Source organism: Rhipicephalus sanguineus, chromosome 8, assembly GCF_013339695.2.
Source record: "Rhipicephalus sanguineus isolate Rsan-2018 chromosome 8, BIME_Rsan_1.4, whole genome shotgun sequence".
Classification (NCBI taxonomy): Eukaryota; Metazoa; Arthropoda; class Arachnida; order Ixodida; family Ixodidae; genus Rhipicephalus; species Rhipicephalus sanguineus.
In genome coordinates, this window is record NC_051183.1 from 17,518,673 (window position 1) to 17,545,090 (window position 26,418).

General features: G+C 42.0%; 1 protein-coding gene across 2 annotated transcripts; it reads right to left on the reverse strand.

The window, feature by feature from the left end:
* LOC119401482 (tetratricopeptide repeat protein 7B) lies at positions 1–25,525 on the reverse strand. 2 transcript variants are annotated; one of them, XM_037668322.2, is made up of 21 exons: positions 25,375–25,525; positions 23,196–23,347; positions 21,104–21,214; positions 20,630–20,798; positions 19,021–19,109; positions 18,271–18,476; positions 17,489–17,567; positions 16,445–16,575; positions 15,738–15,801; positions 15,401–15,538; positions 14,076–14,159; positions 12,584–12,664; positions 11,256–11,458; positions 10,390–10,462; positions 9,317–9,477; positions 8,889–9,005; positions 7,114–7,205; positions 5,868–6,154; positions 3,893–3,997; positions 2,781–2,872; positions 1–417 (listed from the first exon to the last, which is right to left on the reverse strand). In XM_037668322.2, the coding sequence occupies exons 1-21, from the start codon at positions 25,505–25,507 to the stop codon at positions 285–287; spliced, it is 2,700 nt and encodes an 899-aa protein (XP_037524250.1). In that variant the 5' UTR covers positions 25,508–25,525; the 3' UTR covers positions 1–284. The 2 variants fall into 2 exon arrangements, with proteins under 2 accessions (XP_037524250.1, XP_037524251.1); XM_037668323.2 differs by lacking the exon at positions 21,104–21,214.
* Positions 25,526–26,418: the final 893 nt, after the last annotated feature.

Sequence of the window (26,418 nt, forward strand, 5' to 3'; positions counted from 1 at the left end):
CTAAAACTTTCAAAACAATAACGACAAAACACATCCAAAATTGAAGAACTGGTACTTATCTAAACTAACTGTACGCGATATTACATGCTATGTTACACGTCCAGCACATAACGCACATTTATTGCTGCCGGTAACGGCGTTATCGACGCAAATAATTCTCTTCAAGTTGTTCGCTTATGACGCAAGTTTTACAATTTTGTACAAGCTCGCTAGCGCTCTCAGTAACTAGAAAGGTTTTTTTGAGATCGCAGGGTTATCGAAATGCGTGCCGCGGAACGCCACCGTTACTCGAGCGTACGAGGTACGGTCGAGAACGGCAATATCGGCGTCGTCATCTCGAGTTGGATGGCCGTGTTGAGGCAGTCGGTGGCGGAGTCAAAGTCACCCGTCTCCTGAAGCACCTTGCCCATGTTGAACCTGCAAGTGTTTTAATGAGCAAATCGGTTTTAGGGGAGACAATGCACCTTAAAACGTTTTTTTTTTTTCATTTTTGATCGACTTTGATGGAACTTGCCGAGTTTATGTGTAGATTTGAGTGCCGATTTCAACTATGCAATTGTCTTTTTTTTTTTTCTATGATAAATAGTTTCCAATATAGTATCACACACAAACAGCTACTTCTTTGTTTACGACCTAAACCTGCACTGCAGTGTACAACACACAGAAACCACTGAGGATGTTCGTAGTGTGTCGTAAAGTGTAAATAATTGCTTTAGGCCATTGCCAAGCAAAGTTGTGGGTTGCTTAACCTGACGTAAAAACTGCCCTCAAATATACTTGAAACGAAACCTTTATTTTGGAACATTTTCTCATGGAAGTGTTTCAACAAAATTTACCTGGCGACACATTGCATCTATTTACCTTAGAAGCAAAAAGAAAAAAAAAATGATCGTGATGATAACCCAGGTAGAACAAAAGATATTGCTCCTCCATTGCAAAAAGGACATGAAAAATTGTTCATTGTTTTCCCTTATTAGAGAGGGCAGGATGCATGGTTTTGGTTTTTTAAGATAGGATATTAATAGAAGATGATGGTATTCAGCTGCAAAAATTCGTAAATAGGTGCACAATGATAACATGAAGAGGTGGTCAATGAAAACTATTTTTTAGCCTATTTTCGGTCCCAAGTGCCACGTTGCCCCTTTACTGAAGTTCGTAGTCAAAGAATAGGCACCAGAACATCAATTCCATATCTTGGATTTTGTAGTGCGCTCTCATATTGAAGCTGCTTTCCTTCGGGTTGTCTATGTGCCACCATTTCTATTCCGCCACTTTCCATTCGCCGTTCACAAATTTCAGGGTGTATGCTAAGATACGCTCTTGTATATAATAGAGCTGCTGAACCACACAGAGTCATTACTGCCACAGAGTTTCCTACAATACACTGAAACCTCGATATAACGAACACGGTTATAACGAAATATCGGTTATAACGAAGTAAATGAAGAATGGTCTTGCAATACATACAGTGTTAGGCATATGTGTTTATAACGAATTTTCGGATACAACGAAGTAATATTCATGGAAGATGCAACTTTGTTATAATGAGGTTTGAGTGTATTTACTAGAGGGAACTGCAGTGCTGCAATCGTTTAGACACCATGGGAACGATGAGTGGTACATGGTTTTGCCTATACTTCGTCCCTGCGGCTTCGAACACACTTGTAGCTTTGTTTATTGTGGTGTTTTGGCTTTTGGTTCGGCTAAAAAAAATGGCTCGTGAACCTCGTGAGCCTGAAAGGGTCAAGGTGGGGAAGAAGTAGGACTGTTGCACTTTTTCTGAACTTCCGCTTACGACCAAGCAGCTGCAGGCCACGCAGAGCTGAAAGAACGAAGCTCATGGCAAATCCCTGTACTACCCATCATTCCCATGCTGGCTGAAGCTTTCATCAAGGCGATGGACTGGGCTAGTTGGTACATGTCGAATTGGATAAAAACCAGCGGGAAACACGAACCACAGAGAAGTAATGCGATGGGACCGTCATATTACTTCTCTGTGGGTCCTGTTTCCCGCTGGTTTTTATCCAACTTGAAGCTTTCATGTGTTGCAGCTCCAGATTGCACCAGATTTCCCTCTACTGCACTGTTATGAAACTGCATGGTTATTGCACGGTAAATATTTGGACCAGTATAGCCATTGTCAAAATCCATGAGGTAAAGGTCAGCTTGCACGAAAATGTGACATCACAATCAGTTTTTCATTTTTTTTTTCTGAATCTTATTCAGGCTTATGAAGCTCCGTGCCATGTTAAAAGCGACGACATTGCTATTTGAGAAACACAGTTTACCAGTGCAACGTAACTCCTCTACAGTGCTGCTTTAACCCTTTCTCGTGTGGCCACCACTGTGGCCCAGTGCCTACAGTGCTCAGCTGCCGACCCGAAAAATGAGAGCTTGATCCCGGCTCTGGCAGTCGCATTTCAATGGGGGCAAAATGCCGTGTACAGTGGATGTCAGTGCACATTAAAGCAGCCCACATTGTAGAAATTATCTCCGCTACGGCGCATCTCATAGGCTGAGTCGCTTTGGGACGTTAAACACTTACAAACCAACCTATCTTGTGTAAATTCTTTTTTATTAATGAACTTAAGTTATATGCAACTGAATGAGAAAAATTGAATTCCCAAAGCAGTTTTTCATATCCTTTTTGGGTGTAGTGTCCATATTTGAAGGCGTGATTTACAGTTTTAGTTTTTGCCAGTTCACGGCATTTCACGTCAACTGCGGCTATACTATTGTCTTGTCTCGGACTGGATAAATGAGATTACACGAAGACTGACCAGGATTGGTGGCACATGGGGTCAATGGCCACCGCGTCTCTCAACGTCTTCTCGGCCAGTTGACTGCTGCCCAGGTAGTGGTAGACCAGGCCCTAGAATGCGCATTTAAAAAACGTTATGGCAGCTGCAGACACACAAACACACAAAGTCCAACAGCTAGAACTTGGGCAAGAAGGTATGTTAATAATTAATAAGCTAAACCCTTTTCCTTATTGCCCCTCCTCGTTTATGGTTCAAATGTCAACTACAGCTAAAACTCAATCAACCCGACTTTACAAATTTCCTGATCTAACAAAGAAACTTCCATTCCTTGGCAGGTGCCTATAGAGTTCAATGTTGTCATAAACTCAAATTAACAAAACTATCACAGCACCACACCAGATTTAACTAAGTTTTTCCGGAAACAAATGAGTAAGTAAAGCAGTAATTTCTTTCTAATTTTGAAAAAGATGGGTTTTTCTTCGGGCAAGCGCTGTAACACCACCGCGTTGAAACGTCTAGCCGCCCTAGTCACAACCCTAGTTTTATTTTGACGAGGCTGTACACCGCGCCCATGCACGGAAAAACGGACTTAACAGTCGGTAGCATATTTGCATATCAAATAGCGCGAGGGGCGGTTTGTTATTCCTGTGAATGCTCACAAAAGAACACGCTGGTTGCTTTTGTTATTTAATGGTGTATGCGACAGATGCCACTGATCACCTCCTTCCAACTTATTTTGCTCTGCCTGATCGCACAATCGCTGCATTCGTTCTCGCCGTCTTTGCGTATTGGCAGCTTGCCATAGCTTCACATGACTGTCTACCTCGCCTGTATCGCCCGAGAAAGAGAGGCTCCATGCCCGGGCTGCCGTCCCGAACTTTTCACACGCGCAGGCGTGTTTTAGGAGAAGCAAAATGCCGCGGTAGCTTTCGAGTGTCCGCACGTTACAGTTTTAGATTTTGAAAGACCACCGAAAAATACCTCTCTTGATTTTATGAACTTTCTAATTTAACGAAATAATTTGAGCACGGTCATCACTAAAAATCGAGTTTTAACTGTATATCTGGGATCAATAAATCAAATCATGCATCATTCTTAGCAAAACAACAGAGCAGTTGGCTATAACCCACCAGGTGCTGAAGGGCCGTGACGTGCAGCGGATTGATGGAGACTGCATTTTGGAAGCACGTCTTCGCGTCGTAGTACTCCTTCCGCATCTCGTGCAGCAAGCCCTTCTGCAAGACAACACACAAGCATATGATGGCTCATAACGAGATTCCTTGATGACATTCATTAGCTTTTGGCGTAGACGCCAAAAGCTAACGAATACAATGCATTACTCTTACTGCTCACTCGAAACCATTACACTGTTTAAGTCAGTTTTGGAAGATTCTTAATCGTTAATTGCTGGAATGTATAGTACATGTAAATGGGAAGGTACAATTAAACGAGCTGGTTGGTGCACGAAAAAGCACAACAAACAGTGCAACAACGGAATGTAATCAAGATAACGGGCACAAAACTGCATTTGTTGTGTTTACTACGTACTGTTGCTGTGCCGTTTCTTCCATTTCGTCATACGTGTAAATTTCTTTTTCTTTTTTTTTTCTTCCTTAGAATGCCCAAATAGTTGCAGTTTCGAGAGCTTAAATGTCGCGTCGTGTTGCTAACTTAGAGATGTAAACCTTGATGCTTCTTTTTTCTGGATTTTCGCAGGTTTTCAGATTAAGTTTCATGTGTTACATTAAATGGACAGTAAACTTTGGCTGATCTGATCCACCTGCATATTCAGAGTATCTCCAATGCACTTTATTTTGTTGGACGTTGCAACAAACATTGGTTGGGCTCAACGCACTGCCATGTTTCTCCAGACACTTGAGTACCTCGTTTGATAGTAATGATGAAAGAATTCTTTTTCATCAGCCAATAATTGTGTATGCACTCCCATCGATGATAACCAATTTTGTGCAGAAGCAAGACTCCAATCACTGCACCAAAATACGACACATTTAATTATGAGTTACGAGGACTCTGAATTTATACAAAGCAACGTCTTGTCAAATCACCGTTTTCTGCAATGAAGTGTCCAGCACCTGAAAATAAAGTTGCATAAATTTTATAATTTGCTCTCACGAGACACTCGTTAAATGACTTTCATGTCGTCAGCTGAATGCACTTGACCCCCACTCACCATGTGCTGCACTGCCTCTGAATCAGCCCACCCTTGACCAAGAAGCAATGTTGTGATGACAACATCAAATGACAGCATAACGTGACATGCTTGATGGCATCATAAATTGTCGATTTTTGATGTCATGACGATGATGTCACAGAATACGCCATTTATGGCATGTGACATTAGGGTCACGTGACATTTGGTACGCCAACGAATGCACTGTAATTCACTTCATTCGCTTGAGTATCACATGACTTGCAGCTTATTACCAACTCTTATTACTTAAAGGAGTACTGACATGAATTTTAAATATTTTAGGAATGGTTGCTCTAAATAAAAACAATAATGTTGGGAAGCTTAAGAGAGAATTGTAGTGGCTGGGAATCTATCGAATATATTTTTAATACCGCTACCTTAAAAAAACACTTTCGGTTTCGATATCGAGGTGGCGGCTTCTCAGTGACGTGTTAACGCAGTGTGACATCACGGAGAGACAGCAACCGGCGACGTACTAGCGGCAGATCTGTCATCTGCTCAAGGTGCACATAAACAACGATGAGTGAATTGTTGTCCAGTGACCCCGACAGTGATTTCTGCGATTTAAGCTGCATGCAGGACGCAGAGTTCGCAAACTCAGTGGAACTGCGTTGACTCATCAGGATAACGTCCATTGCAATGGGGCTGGCTTGCAGATACTCAGCAAAAAAAACTGTAAAATCAAAGTAAAATATCTCATACGTGTGGCCCGACTCCGGTGTGTGGAGAGCATTAACACTGCATACCAAGGAAACGTAAAATGTCCCTTTTGCAATGTCTCAAAATTGTTTCAGTGGTCCTTTAAGTGTTGTTTTTCGTGTTCACGCTAACTACGCCAGATATTTTAAACTCGCGAGACATAGGCTTTCGCTCGAATATCTAGTCACACGCACCATGACCATGAGCTGGTGCGACAGCGGGTAGATGTTGGATGCCTCGAGGATGCAGGCCTCGGCTTCGGAAAGCTGCTCCATCTTAAGGTACAGCTCAGCTATCAGGAGCCACACCTGCAGTTGCAGCAGCCAGAGGGTCTGGGAGCCGCGCTTCTCGCGAAGGCCCGCCGCCGAGCCGCCGCCCGCCATGCCCGTCTGGGTTTGCGGTTGCGCCAGGGGTCCCGCGCCGGTCTGCAGCGCCTCGGACAGCGCCTGCTCCACGCGGGCAGCCGCGGCGATCGACTGACCTGCGGTTGCGTTACAGACGTAGACAACAGAAAGGTTTTTCAGGTGCACTACACTGAACTGGACATAAGCCTATGGAGTTAACTCTCTTTAAACGTGCATTTTTTTTTTCAGCAGACCATACATGACTTAGACGGCCTGCTGCATGGTGTTTTTGTTTCACCTTTCCCTTAAACAGATGATCTTGTGAATTTGTCTATACAGTGTTTGATTACTCATTCTATTACTTTTATAGATATTCAGTTTTTCAAGTTGTTGTGAATGCAGCAGAGAGTAGTGTTTTGTGTTTTACTGCATTACTTTGCTTTATACAATAATGCCTGCAATAATGCCCTGAGGGTGCTGTAGGTATATAAATTTACAAGATAGGAAGGTCAAGACAAGACAAAGCGAGATTTTTCAGCGAGATTTTATTTCAACCTACTATTGCGCATAAGCGTGTGCTAGCCCTTCTCACCACATCCCATCTCGTGTAAAAATGCGACTCATAAATTTTCGCCAATAACCGTTACCACGTTGCACCAAACATAAGCTTACTGCAAACTGCCGTTTCACTACTCCTCACGTCTCTACGAATGACCAACACATACCACGTTTCTGTGCGTATAAGGTGCACAATTACAGCTTGACGATTTGAACTGTGAAGTTTCATGGGAATGCATTCTGCATTGCCACATACCAGGCAATGGTTATGCACAAGTATTGCACAATTCTAAGTTCTTGCTTAGCTGCATAGGAACTTGTATCAGAGAGCCCTGTTCTAGTTGCTCGCAATTCGCGTGATATACTTCATTAAGAAAGGGCAAATAGACAACCAGACGGGTGGTTGTCTATTTTCCCTTTCTTAAAACTCTTCTGCCTTCTTGCGGGATTCTTCAGAATTGATTTGCGATATACTTGATTACAACAAAAGCCTTCTTTTTTCTTTTTTGCTTTCAAGAAACTCTCAATGTGGTCATACCTGACTCCCGGTCTGAGAAGTCACCTGACCGCACGTGGAATGAGCCACGGTTGCAGCTAGTCACTCGCTGCAGACCGGTCTGGGCGTAGTCGCTGCAAATACGAAGCCCACTAGTGAGTTCACTGATTACTGAACTGCCGAACCACGATTTACAGGAGAATTACTGATACTGTTGCATTTTTTATCAATACAGCTTTCTCCAAAATTATATATGACACAAGGTGCTCCAGACAGCAACACACAAAAGAGTGCAAACATGGCCAGCTTATGTAAGTAAAGTTTTGTGCAACACACAGAACACATCAGAGAAAATGTTTTACAAACCAGTGTTAACATATAAAGTACAGCAGACTCTCATTTAACGGAACCTGAAGGGACCAGGAAAATGTGTTCCATTTAACAGGAGTTCCGTTTACTGAGAGAGGAGCAGGGCTGCAGAATTCAAGCACGAAACCAATCATACCACAGGCAGTTGTTCCATTTAAGCAGCAATTCCGTTTAAGAGATTTCCGTTTACTGAGAGTCTGCTGTATAACTTACTGTTGGTAGTAGTTTATAGCACCGACTAATTATTGTTTCACTGTTTTTGGCTGCTTCTTGACAAATTGTGCCACTTAAATGTACATTTAGCATTCAGAAGTACTGCGCTCTTGAATGAAATGTGCAAATTTAAGACTAATTAATACAAGTACATACAAGTACATTCATCTCTTGGATGTCCAGTTCATGTTATATCAACAAAGTAATCTTAGCTCTTATGTTAAGATCACATTTAATGCCAGCTTTAACGACTGGATGTGCAGTGTTGTGATAATGCACAATCAAATAATTACTAATTACACTTATCGAGCATTTCACCTTGGAGCAGTGGCGTAAATCATGCGGGGGTCAGGGGGGTCCTGGCCCTGTTTGCATTCAGGCTGGGGGGGACACCCCTTGCAAGTGTCCCCCTTGAGATTTACCTTTCAAACATCATATTTGAATTGCTTGACAGTTAAGCATAGTGCACTCTCCTTAAAATTAACTCTGTAATCTGAAGCTCTGCCAGTGAGTAGAAACGAAGCACATAAAAGAGAAAGCTGAGGTGTTTTGGCTTCAGAAGGCACTGTAGAGGTCGTGCTTGCTGAAATGCGACGGGTGACTTCTGACTCGCCGAAAATGTTTATTATGCCGGCCTTCGAAACGCAAAGTAAAGAATCCTGATCATCTATTGTTATTTATTTATGTAGATGATTTGGTGGGAGACATTGACAATCAAGTGTGTATAAGATTGCTCAAGTATAACTGCGTTATTAAAAAAACCCGGTGAATATAAACACGCTTTACAAGAAAACAAATGAACGAACTGCTAGCATTTTCATTTGACAGTTTAACCGGAATGACACAGAAATATGCTAGAGCCTATACCTACGAGTCACACTTAGAAACCAACCTTGCCAACTATTGGCTTCTCAGGCCTATGCGCGTTTCCTTTATAATTAATTTGAAAACATTATTTCAATACTTATATAATTAAAAATAAATTGTATATTTATGAAAAACAAAATGGCCACCATGGCATCAAGATGTGTGTCCCCCCATTGAGATATTTATGGATTTACGCCACTGCCTTGCAGTCTTTCTGTCAAATTCACACATCGGTAGAAACTGGTACTAGTAATGTGTTACCACTAACTAGTTGGTACTTTCCCGGTAGCTTTTAGCTGCAGCTTGTTAATTTTTCATTCGAGTGAGCTGTTATTGTAACATGCAGTTACTATGGCCAGGCCACTGACCTCTTAAGCTCGGACTCATAGAACGTCTTCCACTGCAGTAGCATCTGCTTGCTCGTCAGCAAGGCCTCTTCTGGTCCGAGGCAGTAGTCCTCGAGGTGTGCCTTGGTGTACATTAGGCTGCAAAACATGATAATGCTAATAAGGCATTGCAAATAAACTGGTATGTGAAGGCCAGCACCAAATGTAAAAGTGAGCTAGCGCTCACTGACAAGCATATGGGTAGTTTAGGCTTACGACCAGTGATCTGCTTTGTTCCCAACAGTAATTTTATCTGACCATATGACATCTAAAACTTTCAAACCATCAGAGAGGAAGAAATTATAATTTCTAGCATTTACATATTTTTCATCTGATTATGTAATTCCATTCAAAAGACGTTTCGACGGTAGATCATGCAGTACGCCATCTAGATCACAGCGAAAGCTCACTTGAGGTAGTTCGGGTACTCGTCGAGCGTGGCGTTGATGAGCTGCAGCGCCTCGCCGTGCTGTTTCTGCGCGGAGAGCAGGAGCGCGAGAAGGTGCAGCGTGTGGACGTGCTCGGGGTTGAGCTCAAGTGCCCTCTTGGCGTGCGAGACGGCCTTGCTCAGCTGAGAGTGAAAAATGAAATAGAAGATGAGGAAGAAGTATAAGAAGAGACTGAGGTAGGAACCAGACGACTGTGAGCTGTGGTCCTGTCCTCACATCTTCGCACTGCCTCAACTTATACTCGATGTGCGGCAACTTGCCTGAGTCAAGTTGTTACTGAAACCAGAAAGCTCTTACTGAATGGCACAACCAGAAATAAGCTCTGCAAAAAGAGTAGTGACGTTATGGTAGTTGTCTCGAAGACAACAGTCACACAATCTCTGCGACTGTTCTTGCATCAATGATGCATAAATAATGCGACCACCCTGTGACCATCCAATCCTAGTTCTGCATTAGAGAAAGAAACTACAGCGAGATTAGCATTTAAAATCGAGCTCTACTGCACATGTTAACAATTTTGTTTGACTTCATCCGACAGGTCGGTACAAATCTGATGAATCAAGCACACATCATAAATCTGATGTCATCCGATTTAATTATTAAAGTGACCGAAAGTTACAGAAATGAGACAAATTTACTAATTTGGAAAGTAAAAACCACAGCAAAATGTGGCTTAATAGATTTGCGCAGAAAAACTTGCGATCTCTGACAAAAAAAATTTCACAGCTTTGCTATCCTTGTCAAATCATTGCATTTTTACTTTTCATGATGCCTTTGTATCAGTTCGTATAGATACGTGAAGAAGCTGCTTCCAGATGCATGAGGTAGAAAATTCCAATCTGCCATCAAAAGCCTCTAGTTTAAAAGAACCAAACATTCGGCGCGCTGGTATTCCGTATTTGCAAAAATCATGCATAATGACGACTAGACAAACACCTCTGGGTTAAGTGGTTTGTAAAAGAGCAGCACAATTAAGAATTAAAAAAAAATAACTGCTACTCTAAACTTCTCTCACAACACAAAATTTAGCTTACCTGCCGAACTTCTGCATAATGCAGAGCTAGGTGGTACTCGGGGAGATGGAAGTATGGGTCCGCACTTTGGGCCCTGCAGTTTTCAGACATAGAATGGGATTTCAAATCATAATAATAAAGGGCACCATAAGTAATTCAATAAGCGCAAAGACAAAAATTAATGTTAAATAATTAAGAATGGCTAAATAAGTGGAAGTGGACAAAAAAAAAAGACAAAGCGACTTGCCTATGAGAACTGAAGCAACATTCTCCACGTTATGCATACAGTGCACTACCAGTTGCAAGACAGAAGCAACTGCTCCCTCGTCCACTTTCTTGTGTATTTATGCGCCATGTGTACAGTGTATGTGGGAGTTTTAGCCAGCACCACTCGTGGCCACGGCACATTATTTTTTTGCCAGATAGCGTTGCAAAGTACATGAACTTTAGAAACGGGCGGCGACCAGTAACCCCTTGCATGCTGTCTAAGGGCACCAAACTTTGACGAATTGAGACCCTTGCTATGTAATGGTGTGTAGAAAATGGTACACATATGATAAATTATGTGACTCATACTTATGTCTGAGTTGCAAGTATGAGTCATACATATCTGACTCATAATCATATGTATCAGTCAGAAGCAATAGTCATATGTATCTGATTCATACTCATACGTATGAGTCATAAGAATGAGTATGAGTCACATACATAGGCATGTGATGTGCTATTTTTTTTAATGCGAATGCAAGCAGTGGCGCAGGTAGCCTCCCATGTAGAAAAGAATGGGCAAGCACATCTGAAGCGTAAGCACACACAGAACTATAATTGGATTAACAGAGAGTTCACGAGGAACAACAGAAATTGACATGAACTTAACTATCCACTACCTGAGAAAACACTGAAACGCAGATGCCTTGAACTCAGCCCGCTTGCTCTGAGGCCTCCGCTGTTCTGCCATCAGAGCATATCCCACGCCAAGCACCAGGTGGCACTGTGCCAGGAGGCTCTGCGGATTGCGCTTCTCGCGGTTGAGCGCCTCTTCCGCAAATTCCACGCCTTGCTCGATGTTCCCAAGGTTCTCGAGGCACACCTGGGAGGATTGTACAAGTATATATACACATACACATATCGGTAGGGTTGTTCGTTTTCGGGTAAAACCCGATTTTACCCAGTTGTTACACCCCAAACATATTTCAGAGGAATCGGGTTATGCCTGATTTCTCCCCGAATTTCAAGACCACGGATCAACCTATACTTTTTTTTTATTTTACTTTTTTATGCTGCATGGAGCTTGTGGTGCACATGCCCTATGGACCCTGCCTTAAGACAGCCATGGTGAATTCTGTTGGCTTAAGTGAGCTCCATGCAGGGACCTATACACAGTAAAGAGTTTGGCGTGCTAACTCAGAATGCGCCTAACTCTTTACTGTCATTATTACTTCTTGATTTGCATAAATCTACCGCTTGAAACATTTGTATATATACACCCGAAAAAAACCCAAATGTCCAAATAAAAACCCTGATTTGTCTCCAAAGCTTGAAAAATAGCACCCAATCTTTACCCCTCGAATTAAAAAAAATATAAAACCCGAAAACATATATATAGGTGTCTTAATTTATCATTAACAGAGTTGTTACGTATACCCTACAACGTTCAGCACAATTCTATTCTAGAGACAGATTACGCTCTGGATCGCACACCGCTCTGACAAGAAACGAAAATGAATATTTAACTAATTAATGAAGCCTTGCTAATTAACTTTTATGCTAGCGACTTTACGGCACATACTGTAATACACAAAATGCAGCCAGTAACTTCGAAAGCGTTATCCACTAGGAACAAATTCTGTGGATGGCACCGGTTTTGAAATGTGCATTCCTTAAATTTGCGATGGTGTTCTTGAAATTTGCGCATGGGCGTTCCAGCTATTTATTTAGCTTGAAATGCATGAAAACACGCTTTGTTAAACAAGTAACTAGAAGGACAGTGCACGTTTACTGCAAGTTTAACAGCCTTTGTCTCAAAATTGGCGCTTATTTAAAAAAAATTTTCCAAGTTGTTGGGCCTTGGAAAATCACTGGCTCCACTTTGCAAATTGCAAATAGGTGCACCATAGTAATTATGCAGTTAGAGATTGGTTTCTAACATTTTGTTAATTAATTAGTTATTAATCAATGAATCCATCAAATTTTCTTCCACATGAAACTTGCTTACCTTAGCAGCCAGGAGGCAGGGAAAGCTGTTGTGTGGCTGAAGTCGTGCACACTCCTTGAGCATTAGGGTAGCCCTGAGGTGCTGCAATAAAATACTCCGGGTCAGTGCATTGCAGACAGAAGCGCAGCTAACTGTACCATATTTTTGCGCTTACAACGGTGCCCTATCTGCCACTTTTATTCGAACTTACAATCACAAGTAAAGGCATGAGAAATAAATGTAAAATTTGTAAATATAACCTGCGAAAATAACCACACACAAAGACACTAAGGTTTTGCACGAGCCACGCTTCACGATTGTTGCCAGGAGGTGAAGCTTAGGAAACAGCTTTGTTCTCTGTGTAGGCGAAATTTTCACTATTTGCTGCATCTTGAGGCAAGCTTAGAACATGGCACACACTCCCATTTCATACATAAGTGAAGTTACAAATCAAATAATTTGAAAAGGAAAGCATGTGCCAAGATCTCTTATGTTCAGCTCCTAAGTGATCACCTTCTGCGTAGTGGCATTACAACACCTACGCTTCTTTCAAAATTGGACCACATTTGGTTCTTAAAAGATGTTAATATGAGTAAATTGCTGTGAGGCTTCAAACTCCAGGAACTTGTATTTAACATATGTAATTCAGAAAATGAAGAGTAGAAAGAAAAGTCAAGCCAGCACTCCTTTAAAGGGACCGACAACTGCTCAGAACATGAAATGAGATGACTGCAATGATGAAAAGATTGTCCGTCGCATTGACTCAAACCAACCTTGTTTATCTCGTGAGAGGTGGATTTATATTTTTACTTCTTCATTGAAAGTCGTGAAAAATGACCTTTGGCGCCTCTGGCGGCAATATCATAAACGGTCCGATGAAGGCGGTCACGTGACCATTGGTTGCTGTATGCGTTCGATGACTTTTCTGTTAGTACTGAAATATTGTTCATTTCTTTATATTAAAAGATATTACTCCATAAAAATGTACATATAGGCCTGCGTTAGTTGTATGCAACAAAGTGGCGCCGCCTTCGCTTGGCCTAATGATCCCATGCCGGGACAAACCACCCATGTCACAGGTGCGGGCAACCTTGGGCGCAGGCGCACACAATGCTGTACAAATACCGAGAAGGTGTATAAAGCCACATCATCTCATTGTAACAGCTTGCTATTTTCAAAAATGGTTTGCAAGCTCAAAATAAAGGTGGTTAAGCATAGCCACAGTAACTCCTGTGAAAGCAGAACAACGACAGCTTTCACAAAGACTAGCGGCATCGCTATCAATTCTCAGCGTTGCTGGAGCAAGCCTTCAAGCGTGTTTGGAGCCTTTCAGATCGAAAAATACTGCTTATAAAATAACTACGTGCTTTTAGGATAAACCACTGCAGCTACAAAGGCTACGAAGGGTAAGCTTCCTGTCGCACCGTAAAAAACTGGGTCGAGAAAAATCAGTTGTCGGTCCCTTTAAAGGAGTGTTTCGGAGGCTAAACTCCTAATTTATCAAGGTGCTCACCTTTCCGGACGAGAGCAGCGATAGTGAAAACTGCATCCAGACGTGGTACTCCTCAAACGAGAACTTCATGGCTCTCTCGAAGGACTGTTGGATTAAATGATCAAAACAAATAAAAAAAGAAGCAATTAATAGTGTTTTCTTGGTGCAGGGGCCAGTCATGGCCAAAAAGTGCCAGGCACATGGTAATAATGAGCTCACGGTGATATACAAAGCGTTGATGGTACATGTCGAAAGGCCTAAAAGCAGTAAACTGTAAGTGCGTAAAAGATACTTATGTAATGACAAGCGAGGTTTACAATGTGCACCCAGCAGCAAGAGTTTAAGGGACATGAGATTTGCGTAAAAGCTCCCGTCTCGAGTGTTTTCCCCCAATTGTGCAAGTGGATGGGTTGGCAGATCCAGTCAAGTCCTGCTACAACGAAGTTCATATTTGCTTTGAGGTGCAAAAGAAAAAAATCACGAGAAAGCACTGCCCCCGCATAACCAGGCACTCTGCCCCATTTCCTTTCTCATGCTTGTGTTCTTTTGAGCCTTAAAGCAAATATAAACGTACAACTAGCCCAACAAAAAGTTCTCTTAATACAAGGAAATTGATGGGACCTGCAAAGAAGCTCGTTGTCGCGAAATTCCGTTGCAGCAAATTATGAAAATACACGATGATCATGACTCGTCCTCTGCTCCCGGCAAGCTTATGCATTATCATTTGAACTTTTGCCAACTCAGACGTATATGGCCACCACAGAGCTGCCTTATTTCTCGCGCATAACCCACACAAAATGTACAGAAAATTGTGAGCTAAAGTCATTACATAAAAATGTCAGATCGAAAGACGGATCATCCACCCCTCCAAAATTTGTCGTGCTAGCGAAACGATTGCTATTTGTGTCCATAGTTGGTTACAATGTAAGAAAAAAATTTCAGCTCCGCCCACAGCCACTACTATCCCTCCCACAGATAATTTGCATAAAGTCTCCATTCAATTGCACTTACTCATTTTCTCGCTGTCAAGCACTTATAAAACGTTTGTGGTGGTTGAAATTCTCATACACGTTTGTGTCGCTGGTTTTAGGTAAAAAAATTGAACATCCTGGTAAATTTTGTCAGGGAATCTGACCTCAATGCTGAGTCAAACATAATGCCTTTGGCAGTAACGACGAACCTTAAACTTTTAATATGCGTAGTATTTACATTAACCGAGAAAAAGTACTTACAGTTCGAGCAGAAACCAGCTAGCACGACTGTCTTTCACAGGTGAAGCTTACATTTTAATTAGGCTGTAACTAACTATAGTATAAACAACAAAGGAGATAACACATGTATCACACCTCACACAGGGTCTGGAATTGGCCCATTCGAGCGAGGACGAATACTAGTAGGTCGTATACGGCGACGACATTGTTGTACGAATGAATGCGGGCGTCCTGAAACTCGGGGGACCGGTCGAGGACCGCATTGCGGACCGCCTGTAAAAGAAAATGTCGTTATTGTCAGCTAACTGTTGCAAAAATGTAGTTTTGATGAACTCTGCAGGGCTGAAAAATATTCGGACAACAATGCGCAACGATATGCGTCCCACTGAATACTTGTACAATACGCACCCCACTGAATATTTCATAAGCGTACGGTTATGGAATATTCAGTGCGGTGAGAGAATATGCTTACCATAGCTTCGCTGATGAAGAGCAACAGGAGAATTTCCTCGTATTCCGTCTTGGGCATGAATAACCTGAAACAGACAACACGTGTAAGCATTTTCTGAAATACTAAAGAGAAGCTAGAATGAAACACGGTGCACTGTGTCTTTTCTATCTACACGATGTGGTGCTCTAGTATCAAATGCATTTCCAGAAACACAAAGGAGATAAACAGGGCCCAATTGAGATTACATTGATTGTAAGTCAAACAGAATTTCAGCCTGGTTAAGACTCGCCGGTTTAGTTCTGACTTGCTCGCAACTACAAAAGTTATCAGAATGGGCAATCGGAGAAAAAAAATAAAATTTTGTTGCCATTTTCATTTTTTCAAACAAATATGTATAGTGGATGCTTCTCCCCATATAACCACTCCATCAGTTCCCCAATTTCCAGGATGAGTCGCAATGCTGGCAAAAAATCAAACTTTTTCACAAAATACATGCTTTAAAGACTTTTGCAGTTTGCTGTAACATCACTCTACACTACAAGAACTTCTGTATAGCTTAAAACGCATTGTGCTGTTAAAGCAACCATAATAAACTTTGTAAATGACCTTTTTTGTTTGATAACTCTTACAACTGGCTCAAGTATTTGTTGGGTCCATAACGAGCGGTCTATAAAAAGGTCTATAACAAACTTAGGACTAGCAATAATCTTTCATTTTGCAACACTTACGACTGGCCCGAATATTTGTTGGGTCGCCAGTGCTTTCCCTGCTTCTTGATTTCAATGCGAGGCTCGTAGTCGATGTAGTTCGTCTCACAGACGCCACGCAGGAGCACCTCGGCCAGTTGCCGGGACATCGTCTACGTCGTGACACAAGCGAGGTCAATGCAAAACTGAAGGTTAGAAATTGTACAGAAGTGAGTCTATCAGCTTCTGCAACATTGTCTTCACTCAAGTTGTTTTTTCGTTGACTTTCACTTCTTAATATTTTTTATTCCACAATTATCTTTCACTGACAAATTACAAGTAGCATCCTCTATGCCTTTATCGGCTAGCCACTCCCGGAGGGTCGTTGAGTGTTGCTTGCACCAATGAAATTAGCAACAACCCTTCTAGAATGACGGCTTTCTTTGACAGACAAAGGAGCAAGTTTGTGCTAATGCGACATTGGCAGCAGCCAGCTTTCCTGTATGTAATCCACTTTGTTACTTTCTTAGAAGCAAGGCAAGTAATGAAGCCAAGTTTTGCATTAAACGACAAAATGCAATTATTATTGCGTAAGACTGTTGCTGCTGGCCACAAAATGCAATTCTTGAGATGGAGGCAGATGCTGGCACATAAATTTTATTTCGACGACTTTAAGCAAAACATACACATCTCTGTATTCACACTTCTGTGTCCTGTGTTCTTGCCCATGTCATCTCCTGCATTTGAGTTTCGTAGATGCTATGACTAGCTGCAGAAGAATGAAAAAATGCCATCGTACATTGTGCAGCAACCCAACTTTGTGAATGTTTAACACTACTATAGGCTGTCACATTACTAAGATCAAGGGATGGGATCGATTCCCAGCCACAACGGCGCACTTTTATGGAGGTGAAATGCAAAGAACACCTGTGCGCCTAGATTTAGTGGTGTGTTAAACCCCAGCTGGTCGAAGTTCATCCAGAATCCCCCATTACAGATCCTTCATAATCATAGAGTGATTTTGGCATGCAAATTGCCAGCAATGATTATTATTTTTGTAACTATTGGGCTACGTGTAGCACAGACCTGACGGAGTGATTGCGTGGAACTTGTCTCTTCCGCACGCAGAACGTTTCGGTACTGGTCGATGGCTTGCCGCAGTTTTCTGAAAGAAATGCATCACTGTTGTGAGTGAACTAAAGAGCTTATTATACACGTGAGGCAAAGCATTCAACGTTATTACTCATGACATTTCAACAGTTTCCTAATTAGCAGCTAATCTGATTTTCAAACACTTCTGCAAATTTGATTAGGAAAATCGGAGCCTGCTTTCAACTAAGGCTTCCTGCCAAAGAGCCTTCACTGCACTGCTTGCACGTTGCCCAAACTAACGATGGCATCAGACGTGGTTCAAATGAACATGGAATTATAGTTGTACATGACGTGTTTTGCATACGGTTTGCAAGAGCCACATCTTTCGTCATAAGACAAGCAGACAGTAACTGAATGAACCGATCACAAAAGTGACTGCACAGACTATTAGCTCAATTGGCAAACTGCCTTGTAGAGAAGCTAACTTTATAATTATAAAACAGGTCGATCGTGCTGAGAAAAAGAAAATGCTGATCTTAGGAATATGGAGAACACTAAAAAACATACAGCTGAGATAAGCAAACAATTGACATGACGCAGCACACAAGTTTTAGTGCTGTTTTTCCTGCTTCCAACGGTGATATTAATGGCCCAATGTTACACCCTTGTAAAATATTGAGGAACGATAAATTAGGAGAGAGCATATTGCAGAGCACGTGAAGACCAAAAAAAAGAAAGTATTGGCGCTCCGTGTTTTAAAACCATGATTGGCTCACCCGCCCTTGATCATGAGCAGTGGCGCCCTCTGCAGCACGCTCTCGAGGACAGTTCCAATGCGGTACTCCGTGTTGGGAGGCAGCGGCGATGACGAGGCAGCCACGGTGGACACTGTGCCCACGGCACTACCCGTGGGGACAACACCCCCCACGGTGCCTTGCGACTTCTCCACTTCCTGGAGGTACTTCAATGCCAGGTCGCTGGCCTGAAACACAGTAACCGTAGTTATCAGTTCCAGCCTTGAAGAAGACAAGTCCACTTGTCGAAACGTTGGCTCGAGCATCCACCACCTGTTTTACGGATTTTTTCTTCACAGTAACCGTAGTGATGTTTACAACTGCCCATAGACTGCAGAGCGGACGAGAAGCTTCAGAATGGCATCCCACTCAGAGTAGCCACAGCCATTGTGAAAGATTAGGTGAAAAGGGGCTGCCCATGCAAAAGACGGTTAGATGTATTTTGGAGGCCTCAAGAAAATGTCTTGATGAGCATAAACAACTTGTAATGAACTAAAGTGAGTGCTGAAATGAACTTATGTTATTCTCCTACATGGCCAACTTCTGCATGAAGGCATCAGTATTTTTTTTGTAGGCCTCTGAGGTTTAGCAACTTTATTTAATGCGAAAAATGAAGAAAAAAATTGGAATCATTAAGTCACTAATCCTTCAGTCCAGAGCCATCCATTACGATGCTTGGCACATTAAACCCAATCCATCAATCACTCAATCAATGAATCTCTTCAGACTTGCCTGCACGAAGTAGGAAACGATCTGGTCTTCCCTGTTGGCAGCCTTGGTCTTGCTCGTCGTCTTGAGGGGCACCTTCTCTAAGCATAGGCCTGTTGGGTACAGTGTGTAATTGAGGTAAGCACTCAGAATAACCACAACTGCTTGACGACTAATGCTGCAACCTTGCAGCCGTTATTTTTCTAAAGCCATATATTGTCTTCGCATTTGTTTTTACTACTTGTTCCTTGCTTTTCATCATCTTCTAGGAGCTCAGCATTCAAAGGGAACTTGGTGAACAAAGAATTCAAGAGACAAGCGGGACTCAGTTAAAAGATCAGTTTAATGTGTTGAGTTCATTTATGCCACTGAAAGACCTTTGTTCTCAACTGGTTTCAACAGCTGTGTTCCAATATTCAAAATGGCACTAATGAATGCATCTGGCTGAAGTGTGCTCTAGTAAATATAAGGTACCTATGTAGAAAACAGCACAAATATATTTAAGCTGGCGTTGGGATAAATTTGCAGCTTAGAGGGTGAGATGATGTAGCACCATCATGAGCCATCTTACGATCTTATGTTGAAGAAGTTAAAGAGTGATCCGGCAAGTGAAAAGAACAGAAAACTGACTAAAGATCAAAGCACTCTATAAAAATGTCATAAATAAGTTTCTTAGCAAGTGCTTGAGTAAAAAAAATACAAGATGGAGAAAAAGGAGTAAAGTTTAGGTTTACTCCCAGTCTGTCTCCTACTACGCTCCTAGTATGAATGTACTCCCTTAGGGAGAACATTTACTCCTTCAAAGTGATTCATTTACTTTGACCTCAAAGATGGCCATAACAATGCGCTATAAAAGGAGTGGCACTATTTAAGGTGTTTTTCTGCCACAACAATAATCGTCCTTTGGCTCGCTTTTGTTTTCTAGAAAACTCTGTGCTTACTACTCCCCTCTGAAGACTGCTGCATCAAATACCAAATATATAATGTTCCATTTGATTTACCAATTGACCCAGCAAATTGCAAATGATGCTTTTCTTTTCTGTCTAACACTACACCGTCAGAATGATGCCGTAGCAAAAAGAGTGAACCAGCTCTAAGTGTCATAAAATTTATCCATCTGACTGATGGCACGTAAGTTAGTGTTGACAAGGCATTATGTGTCAAAAGACCCGTAAGCAAAACAGAATAATTTATTAAGACAAAAGCCTTAGATGACTCATCAGACACAAAAATTGACCGGAAGCGTCAGCGCTGTCGGCGTCAACATGAGTGATGCAATGATCGTTATGTGACATCGTCATATGGTGATGACATCACCATATGATGTCATAGATTGCCAAAATCTGTGATGTCCCCATGACATCACATAACATGGTGTCAGATGATGACTTCATCAAATCACTTTGCTGCTTGGTCAAAGGTGGACCGATCACGGAGGCAATGAAAAACCACGTCAGGTGCAGAAAGCATTCGGGGGAGGGGGGGGGGGGGCGAGGAGGATAAATACATCGACTGAGAAGGAGAAGATGGCTTTCGCCTTCGAGTCGTCTTAGGCGAACGCATAAGAGACCCTGTGAGCTTATGTTTACGCTTAGCACTCAAATTCACTAGCGAGGACTTGTAGGGGCAGTACCTTTGATGGCAAATGACTCGGCGAGAATTTTGAGAATGCGGTTTGAGAGGGATTTCTCCTCGAGACGGTCAATGCCACCGCTGTCCAGGTGAGTGATGGCTTCCTCGTAGAAGCCTTGCGCATAGAGCAGCTTTGCAAGCAGGAAGTGGCCGTCGGTCGTGACACCAGCCTGCGCAAATTGTTTCGTCAGATCTTCCTTTCCAATGCAGCAACTTTTTAATGTTTTACATAAGACAATAATGAAGATGTATCTACAGAGTGCATGGCCTACTTTTTGCCTTTTCCAACACTTTGGTGGAAGTTCATTACAGCTGTAGACCTGCCAACCTTAACAGTTATGGTTGAACAGTGCAGAAAATGGGACCTGTGTAATCTTCGTCTCTTTTTCTGCACTGTTCTGCCACAATGAACTCACACCCCTATAAGCCAAGAGATGAAACATCTACGTTTGGACTAAAAGACTACAACACTTACAACTGGAACGAGGAAGGCGCCACGGCGCTTTTGCTTCACAGTGAGAAGGCGGGTTCGGTACCACCGATACTTCGTGTACCCGACCGTTACAGATTTCGTCTCGACGATTTCCTTACAGGAAGAAAACAAAGCAAAACAAAACAAAAAGGGTTTCTTTGATTAGACCTCGTGATTCACCCGCGCTCTAGCTATCTGCTACCCCTTGGGTGCAACCACGGCATGCTTGAAACCATGCGTCGAAGTTGATGCGCGGGAGCCTACTTGTCACCACCGTCACCACTATCATCAACGTCGTGCCCAGCTTCTGTAGAGAGAAAACACGTGAAATACTGTACCACTACATGCTTTAACTATGCCATCACGAATGGTGCTACATGAACAGTGCAAGAGAAGAGGCATTAGAGAGTTTTAGAAACAAGAAGGGCCTAAGCTGGTTATCCACGGTGCAAGAGGTGTGGTGTTATGACGTTTTATAAACAGACTTCGCAACTGGCTCATGCTTTCTTGAAGATTTTAGAGCACTCTGGTACAAATAAGCATAAGTAGCAGTGAGCCTCATCCACATCTAGCCCACATCCACAACAATTTTGTATACAGGTCCAACAGTGCCCATCAATCTGTAGGTTGGCTTCTAAAACTCCCTACCTCGCTGTTTTATAAAACTATCCACTTAGCCACGTCTTGTGAGCTCTGGAGTGGCATGCTTTTAGCCCCGCAATTTCTCGCATTGACATGCAAGTTCCTGTCAGGATTTTATGTCTACAAGTAGGTGTAAAATTGTAAAGAGAATGGTCGTGTTGCTTTAATTGTGCTTTTATACTGTTGCATACTGCTGACACGGGTCTAGTAGACTTCGTCCACAGAACAAGAAACAGAGTGATTCCTTGAGCTTAGCACACATTCTGTGGGTTGCATGCACATAAAAAAAATTTGCTAGCCTCTACGCTTTGACTGCAGGAGTGACCACGGGACTACAACCTTTATCGACGTTGTAACTTGCTCTTCAAAGTTAGTTAGATCTTTCAGCATTAGTTAGTTCTTTCAGGGTTGGTTAGTTCAAAATTTGTTAATTAAATCTTTCAGGATTAGTTAATCCCTTGAGGATTAGTTAGTGCCTTGAGTTAGTGCCCACTCCCTTCAACTTCAGGTGAAGGATCTTAGTGCCATCCCGATCTGACCGGTGCGTGCGTATTTTTAATCACAGAAGCTTTGCAGAGTGAATTTCACTGCTCGATTTCGAAATGTTGTCCTCTCGCTTCCGAATTGGTCATTCGAGCTTTTATCGCTGTACAAACATAAGAAAGCACAATTTTTTTTTAAGTGCACATAGACAACTTGCTTCTGCACAGTGCACATAGACTTTGCCCATTCCTTACCAGACAGACAAACTTCCACAGTTTTAACGTCACTCACAGGACTCAATTTTTTCACATCAGTTCAATAATTCTGTAACACATGCAAAACATGCCACCATCTAAGTCTACCCCTAAAGGGACACCAAGGAAACCATTGGAATTAATTTAGAATAATAAAGCATTATTTCAAAACTGTACTTTTATCAATTTCATGGTAATAGATAGGTTATTTGAAGAGAAAATGGACATCAAAGTTCCATTTTTCAAATTTTGCTTTGAAACCCCGGCACTGGTATGTCAATATTATGTGACAGATTTCAAAGCGTCCTTTCTTTTTCTTTTTTTTTGGGTGCGGGTGTGTGGCTGTGCTGTCACAGCTTGACAGAAGTTCTTGGAACTTAAGAACACAATGTAGTCGGCTTTTTTTTCAATTAAAAATGAACCAGACCTGGGCACAGGCCATCAAAATCCATGATGATAATTAAGACATGATGACACAGGGGTGCACGACTTTTCAAAGCTGTGCCATCATCCACCACAGCGTTTTTGAGTCTTCCCTAACTTACCAGACGTCAATCTTCACCTGGCAAGAATGACTTTTCTAGCATCCTAGAAAAATACTTTAATGATTCAACTAAGCTTTCCTTTCAGTGTCCCTTTACACTACAGAAAATACACTCGTTCTCTTTGGCTGCAATGCCCAGCTAAGCGCATGCGTGAAGCGGAAAAGGACGTGCCTTGGCTCCATGTTCGGTGAAGCAGTTGTTGAGGTAGCGCTTGGCCTCGGTCAGACCGGTCTTGGCCTTGTTAATGTTGGCCTCCGTCGGCGGGTGTTCTTCGAGAAACTGTTCCAGCTTGCTCTCGCCGATGAAGAAACTGGCCATGGCCTCTGCACGACAAAAGTTGCAATTTAGACAAAATGCGAGTTGCACACAATTGAGTAACTATCTCAGTTGCTAACATATTGCTACCATTAGCAACCAGTGAACACAATACGCAGATATCCAGACACCCTTGGGAACAAACTGCAGTACCACAGCTCCAAGCCGTTCAGTCGTGGCCATGATATGTGATTGTAGAGTGTATTAGATTGTCCATGTGGGCATCTCAGAAGGAAGCTTTCCAAGAGTACCAATATGGGTTTGTTGGCTCATCGTAAACTGGCTTGTAGCGTAGCGCGGAAACAAACGAGGATGAAGATGAAGAAACAGATGGACACAAGTGCTGTTACTTCATCTTTGTCCTTGTTCGTTTCCACGCTATGCTACAAGCCAATTTATGAAGCTTCCCAGTTGCACGAAAAAATTCATACTGGTCCTTGCAGCATTGTGCTACTGACAGGTGAACAGAATTTAATAATTGCACTGGAGCAACGCTGCCATTACCGCATAAAAACTAACAGCATTAGTTTACATTTATTCAAATGAGAGGAGTAATGAGTTACAATTAGAAGTTACCCATAGAAAGTAACTTTTTAGCAGTATCGACAGCTGGGCTAGTTGGTAAGGCTCCATAATATTCAAGTGTTCATTGTGTCAACTTCTTGTCCTCTTGTCCTGTCATTTGCGCTGCTTTAAATATTATGAAAGCAGTAATGTGTTTTTTGCTATGAAATAGCTGCCGCCCAAGATCGATCTTGGTCATGATGATAACTCTGTTTTAATTGGTGGGAACCAAACGATGCAGTGGCAAATGCACTATACTGTCCAGCTTTAACCACGAAAGTGAGACGTTAAAAGTCAGTTGATCTTTTAAAAAAATTTCAGGGGTTTTACCTACCAAAATCATGATCGATTACGAGGCATGCTTTCGTAGAGGTCTTTCCATAGAAACGTAGCATCATTTTAAAGGAATGCTGGGATAGATTCACCTGGCATCTTCAACAAGCGGTGAGGTGTATTACACATCATCATGAGCTTATTGATGTTCACTGCAGGACGAATGGTCTCTTCAAATGATTTCCAATTTGCCCTGTCCTGTGCGAGTTGGTACACATAAAAATCACTGATTGAATGATATTTCACGATTAATTAGGCACCTATGAAGAACATAGAATGGGAATTAGAATGGCGTGCTTCTGAATAGTTGTGGCATTCTGATTGCAACCATGACTAAAGTTTGAAATAACAATAAATGACAACAGGAAAAGCCTGTCAGTGAGTCGAAAATAATGTACAATTACACTTTTACTGTGAATTCGCCAAATTATTTCATTCACTAATGTTTAAACAATTAAGCTACGTGCCAGTGAGCGCAGTGTTATTATTTTTTCTCATTCTCATTTTTGCATGTTATAATAATTTTTAACCTTATTGTTATTAGGAAGCACCAGATCACCCTTTCTCCACCGTTTTCCAGCATAGATAAGCTCGGCACAACAGTGAAATCAAAGCATCAAAAAAACTCTTTAAGATTCAGACTATTAGAGGCGAAGCGAAGGGGGCGTGGCATCAAGTGTATTTAATTAGAGTAGGAAATCGCCTGAAAACAAGTGTCTTTCTAATCACTAATAGTTCGATAACAAGCGCGATCCCTTCAAAAAATTTTACGAGCGAGGTTTATCCATCTTCCGCAGGTTTTATCAACACCAAATGCGGTGCGAAAAGCGCCGAACAAGGCACTAAACGCGCAGCAGGAAACTTTTCGATTCAGGTTTCGCTTTGCGTCGTCGTTATGAAAACGAAGGTCGATTTTGGGCCCTCGCACATTTGTACGCGGTGGATTTTAGGCAGGCTTGGTTTGGCTTGCAATGGAACTGTGAGATAACCGCGGCGGAGGCGTTAGCGTGAAGCAAGCTGAGATCATCGCGAAACATTCGAAATCGCTTCTTTCAGCAGGCAAGCGTTCGCAGTGGGTCGGTACTTGATAGATCTGTAAAGCGTTTGTCGTGACCGACAGCGCCGATCGTCAACTGACCTGACTGCGGTCCGGTGCCCCGCTGCATAAGCTGCTCCGCCAGTTCCTGTATTTTCTTCCAGTTGGACTCATCGCGGCACTTGAAGATGTCATTTTCGAGCCTATTAGTTCCCTTCGCTGCCTTGCCGGCCATTTTGCGGCGCGGCTGCGCGCACACACCGAAACGGCAGAACAAGAAAAAAAATTACAATAATGTTTACACACAAAAACTAAACAAAATAAATTATTTTAACAAATTAACATATGCAACTTAATTACTAAGGCTTACAAGTATTTATTATATTGTTTATAAAATATTTTAATTGTAGTTTTGTTTCGCATTTTTAAGGCAAGCTTGGCCAAAATAAACGTGAAACGTATCATAATTTTAAAACGCTTACACCTAATAAAAAAGCATTGATTAAGAACATAACTTGTACACATTAACAGTTAATATTTTATAAATGCTTTATATGTAGTTTATTAAGAGTTTTAAAATGTCGTCTTGTCTCGCGTTTTTTTTTAGTAGTCTCTGCCATCACATTTTGCGTCCCCGCGCCAGAAGATTTCTTTTCTCCTCAATGGCGGTGTGACGCAAAGGCGTACTGTAAGTTTCTCCGTCGATTTTTCTCAGAATGTTCCTACATTTATGACTGAAAGCTCCTACTAGCAGTTGTGGATGTACGATTTACTTGGAGTTAACTGCACCGTTCTAAATTAGCGAGCCTGCGTCGTAGTTATTTTGTGGCACTCGTTGCAAACTTTGTCACAGGGGAAACGCTAGGACTAGTGTGGCCTGAAGCCTTGCCTCGTGTGTGTTTTGACTAACGTAGCCTCTTTTGAACATTTAAATTGAATAGTATACAGGTAATAGCTCAGGTATATAGGTAATTATTCTGCATCGGTAAACTTGAGTTAAGTTTTATAACGTGCGTGTGAATGTCGTGTCAAGCGTCAACGTGGTCTTGTTGCGTGTGCCGGCATTTTGATCCATGTGTTTAATCGTCTCGATGTGAACTCTTTACCAGTGTTAACGCAATTTGTATGCGTTTGTGCGTTTACTGT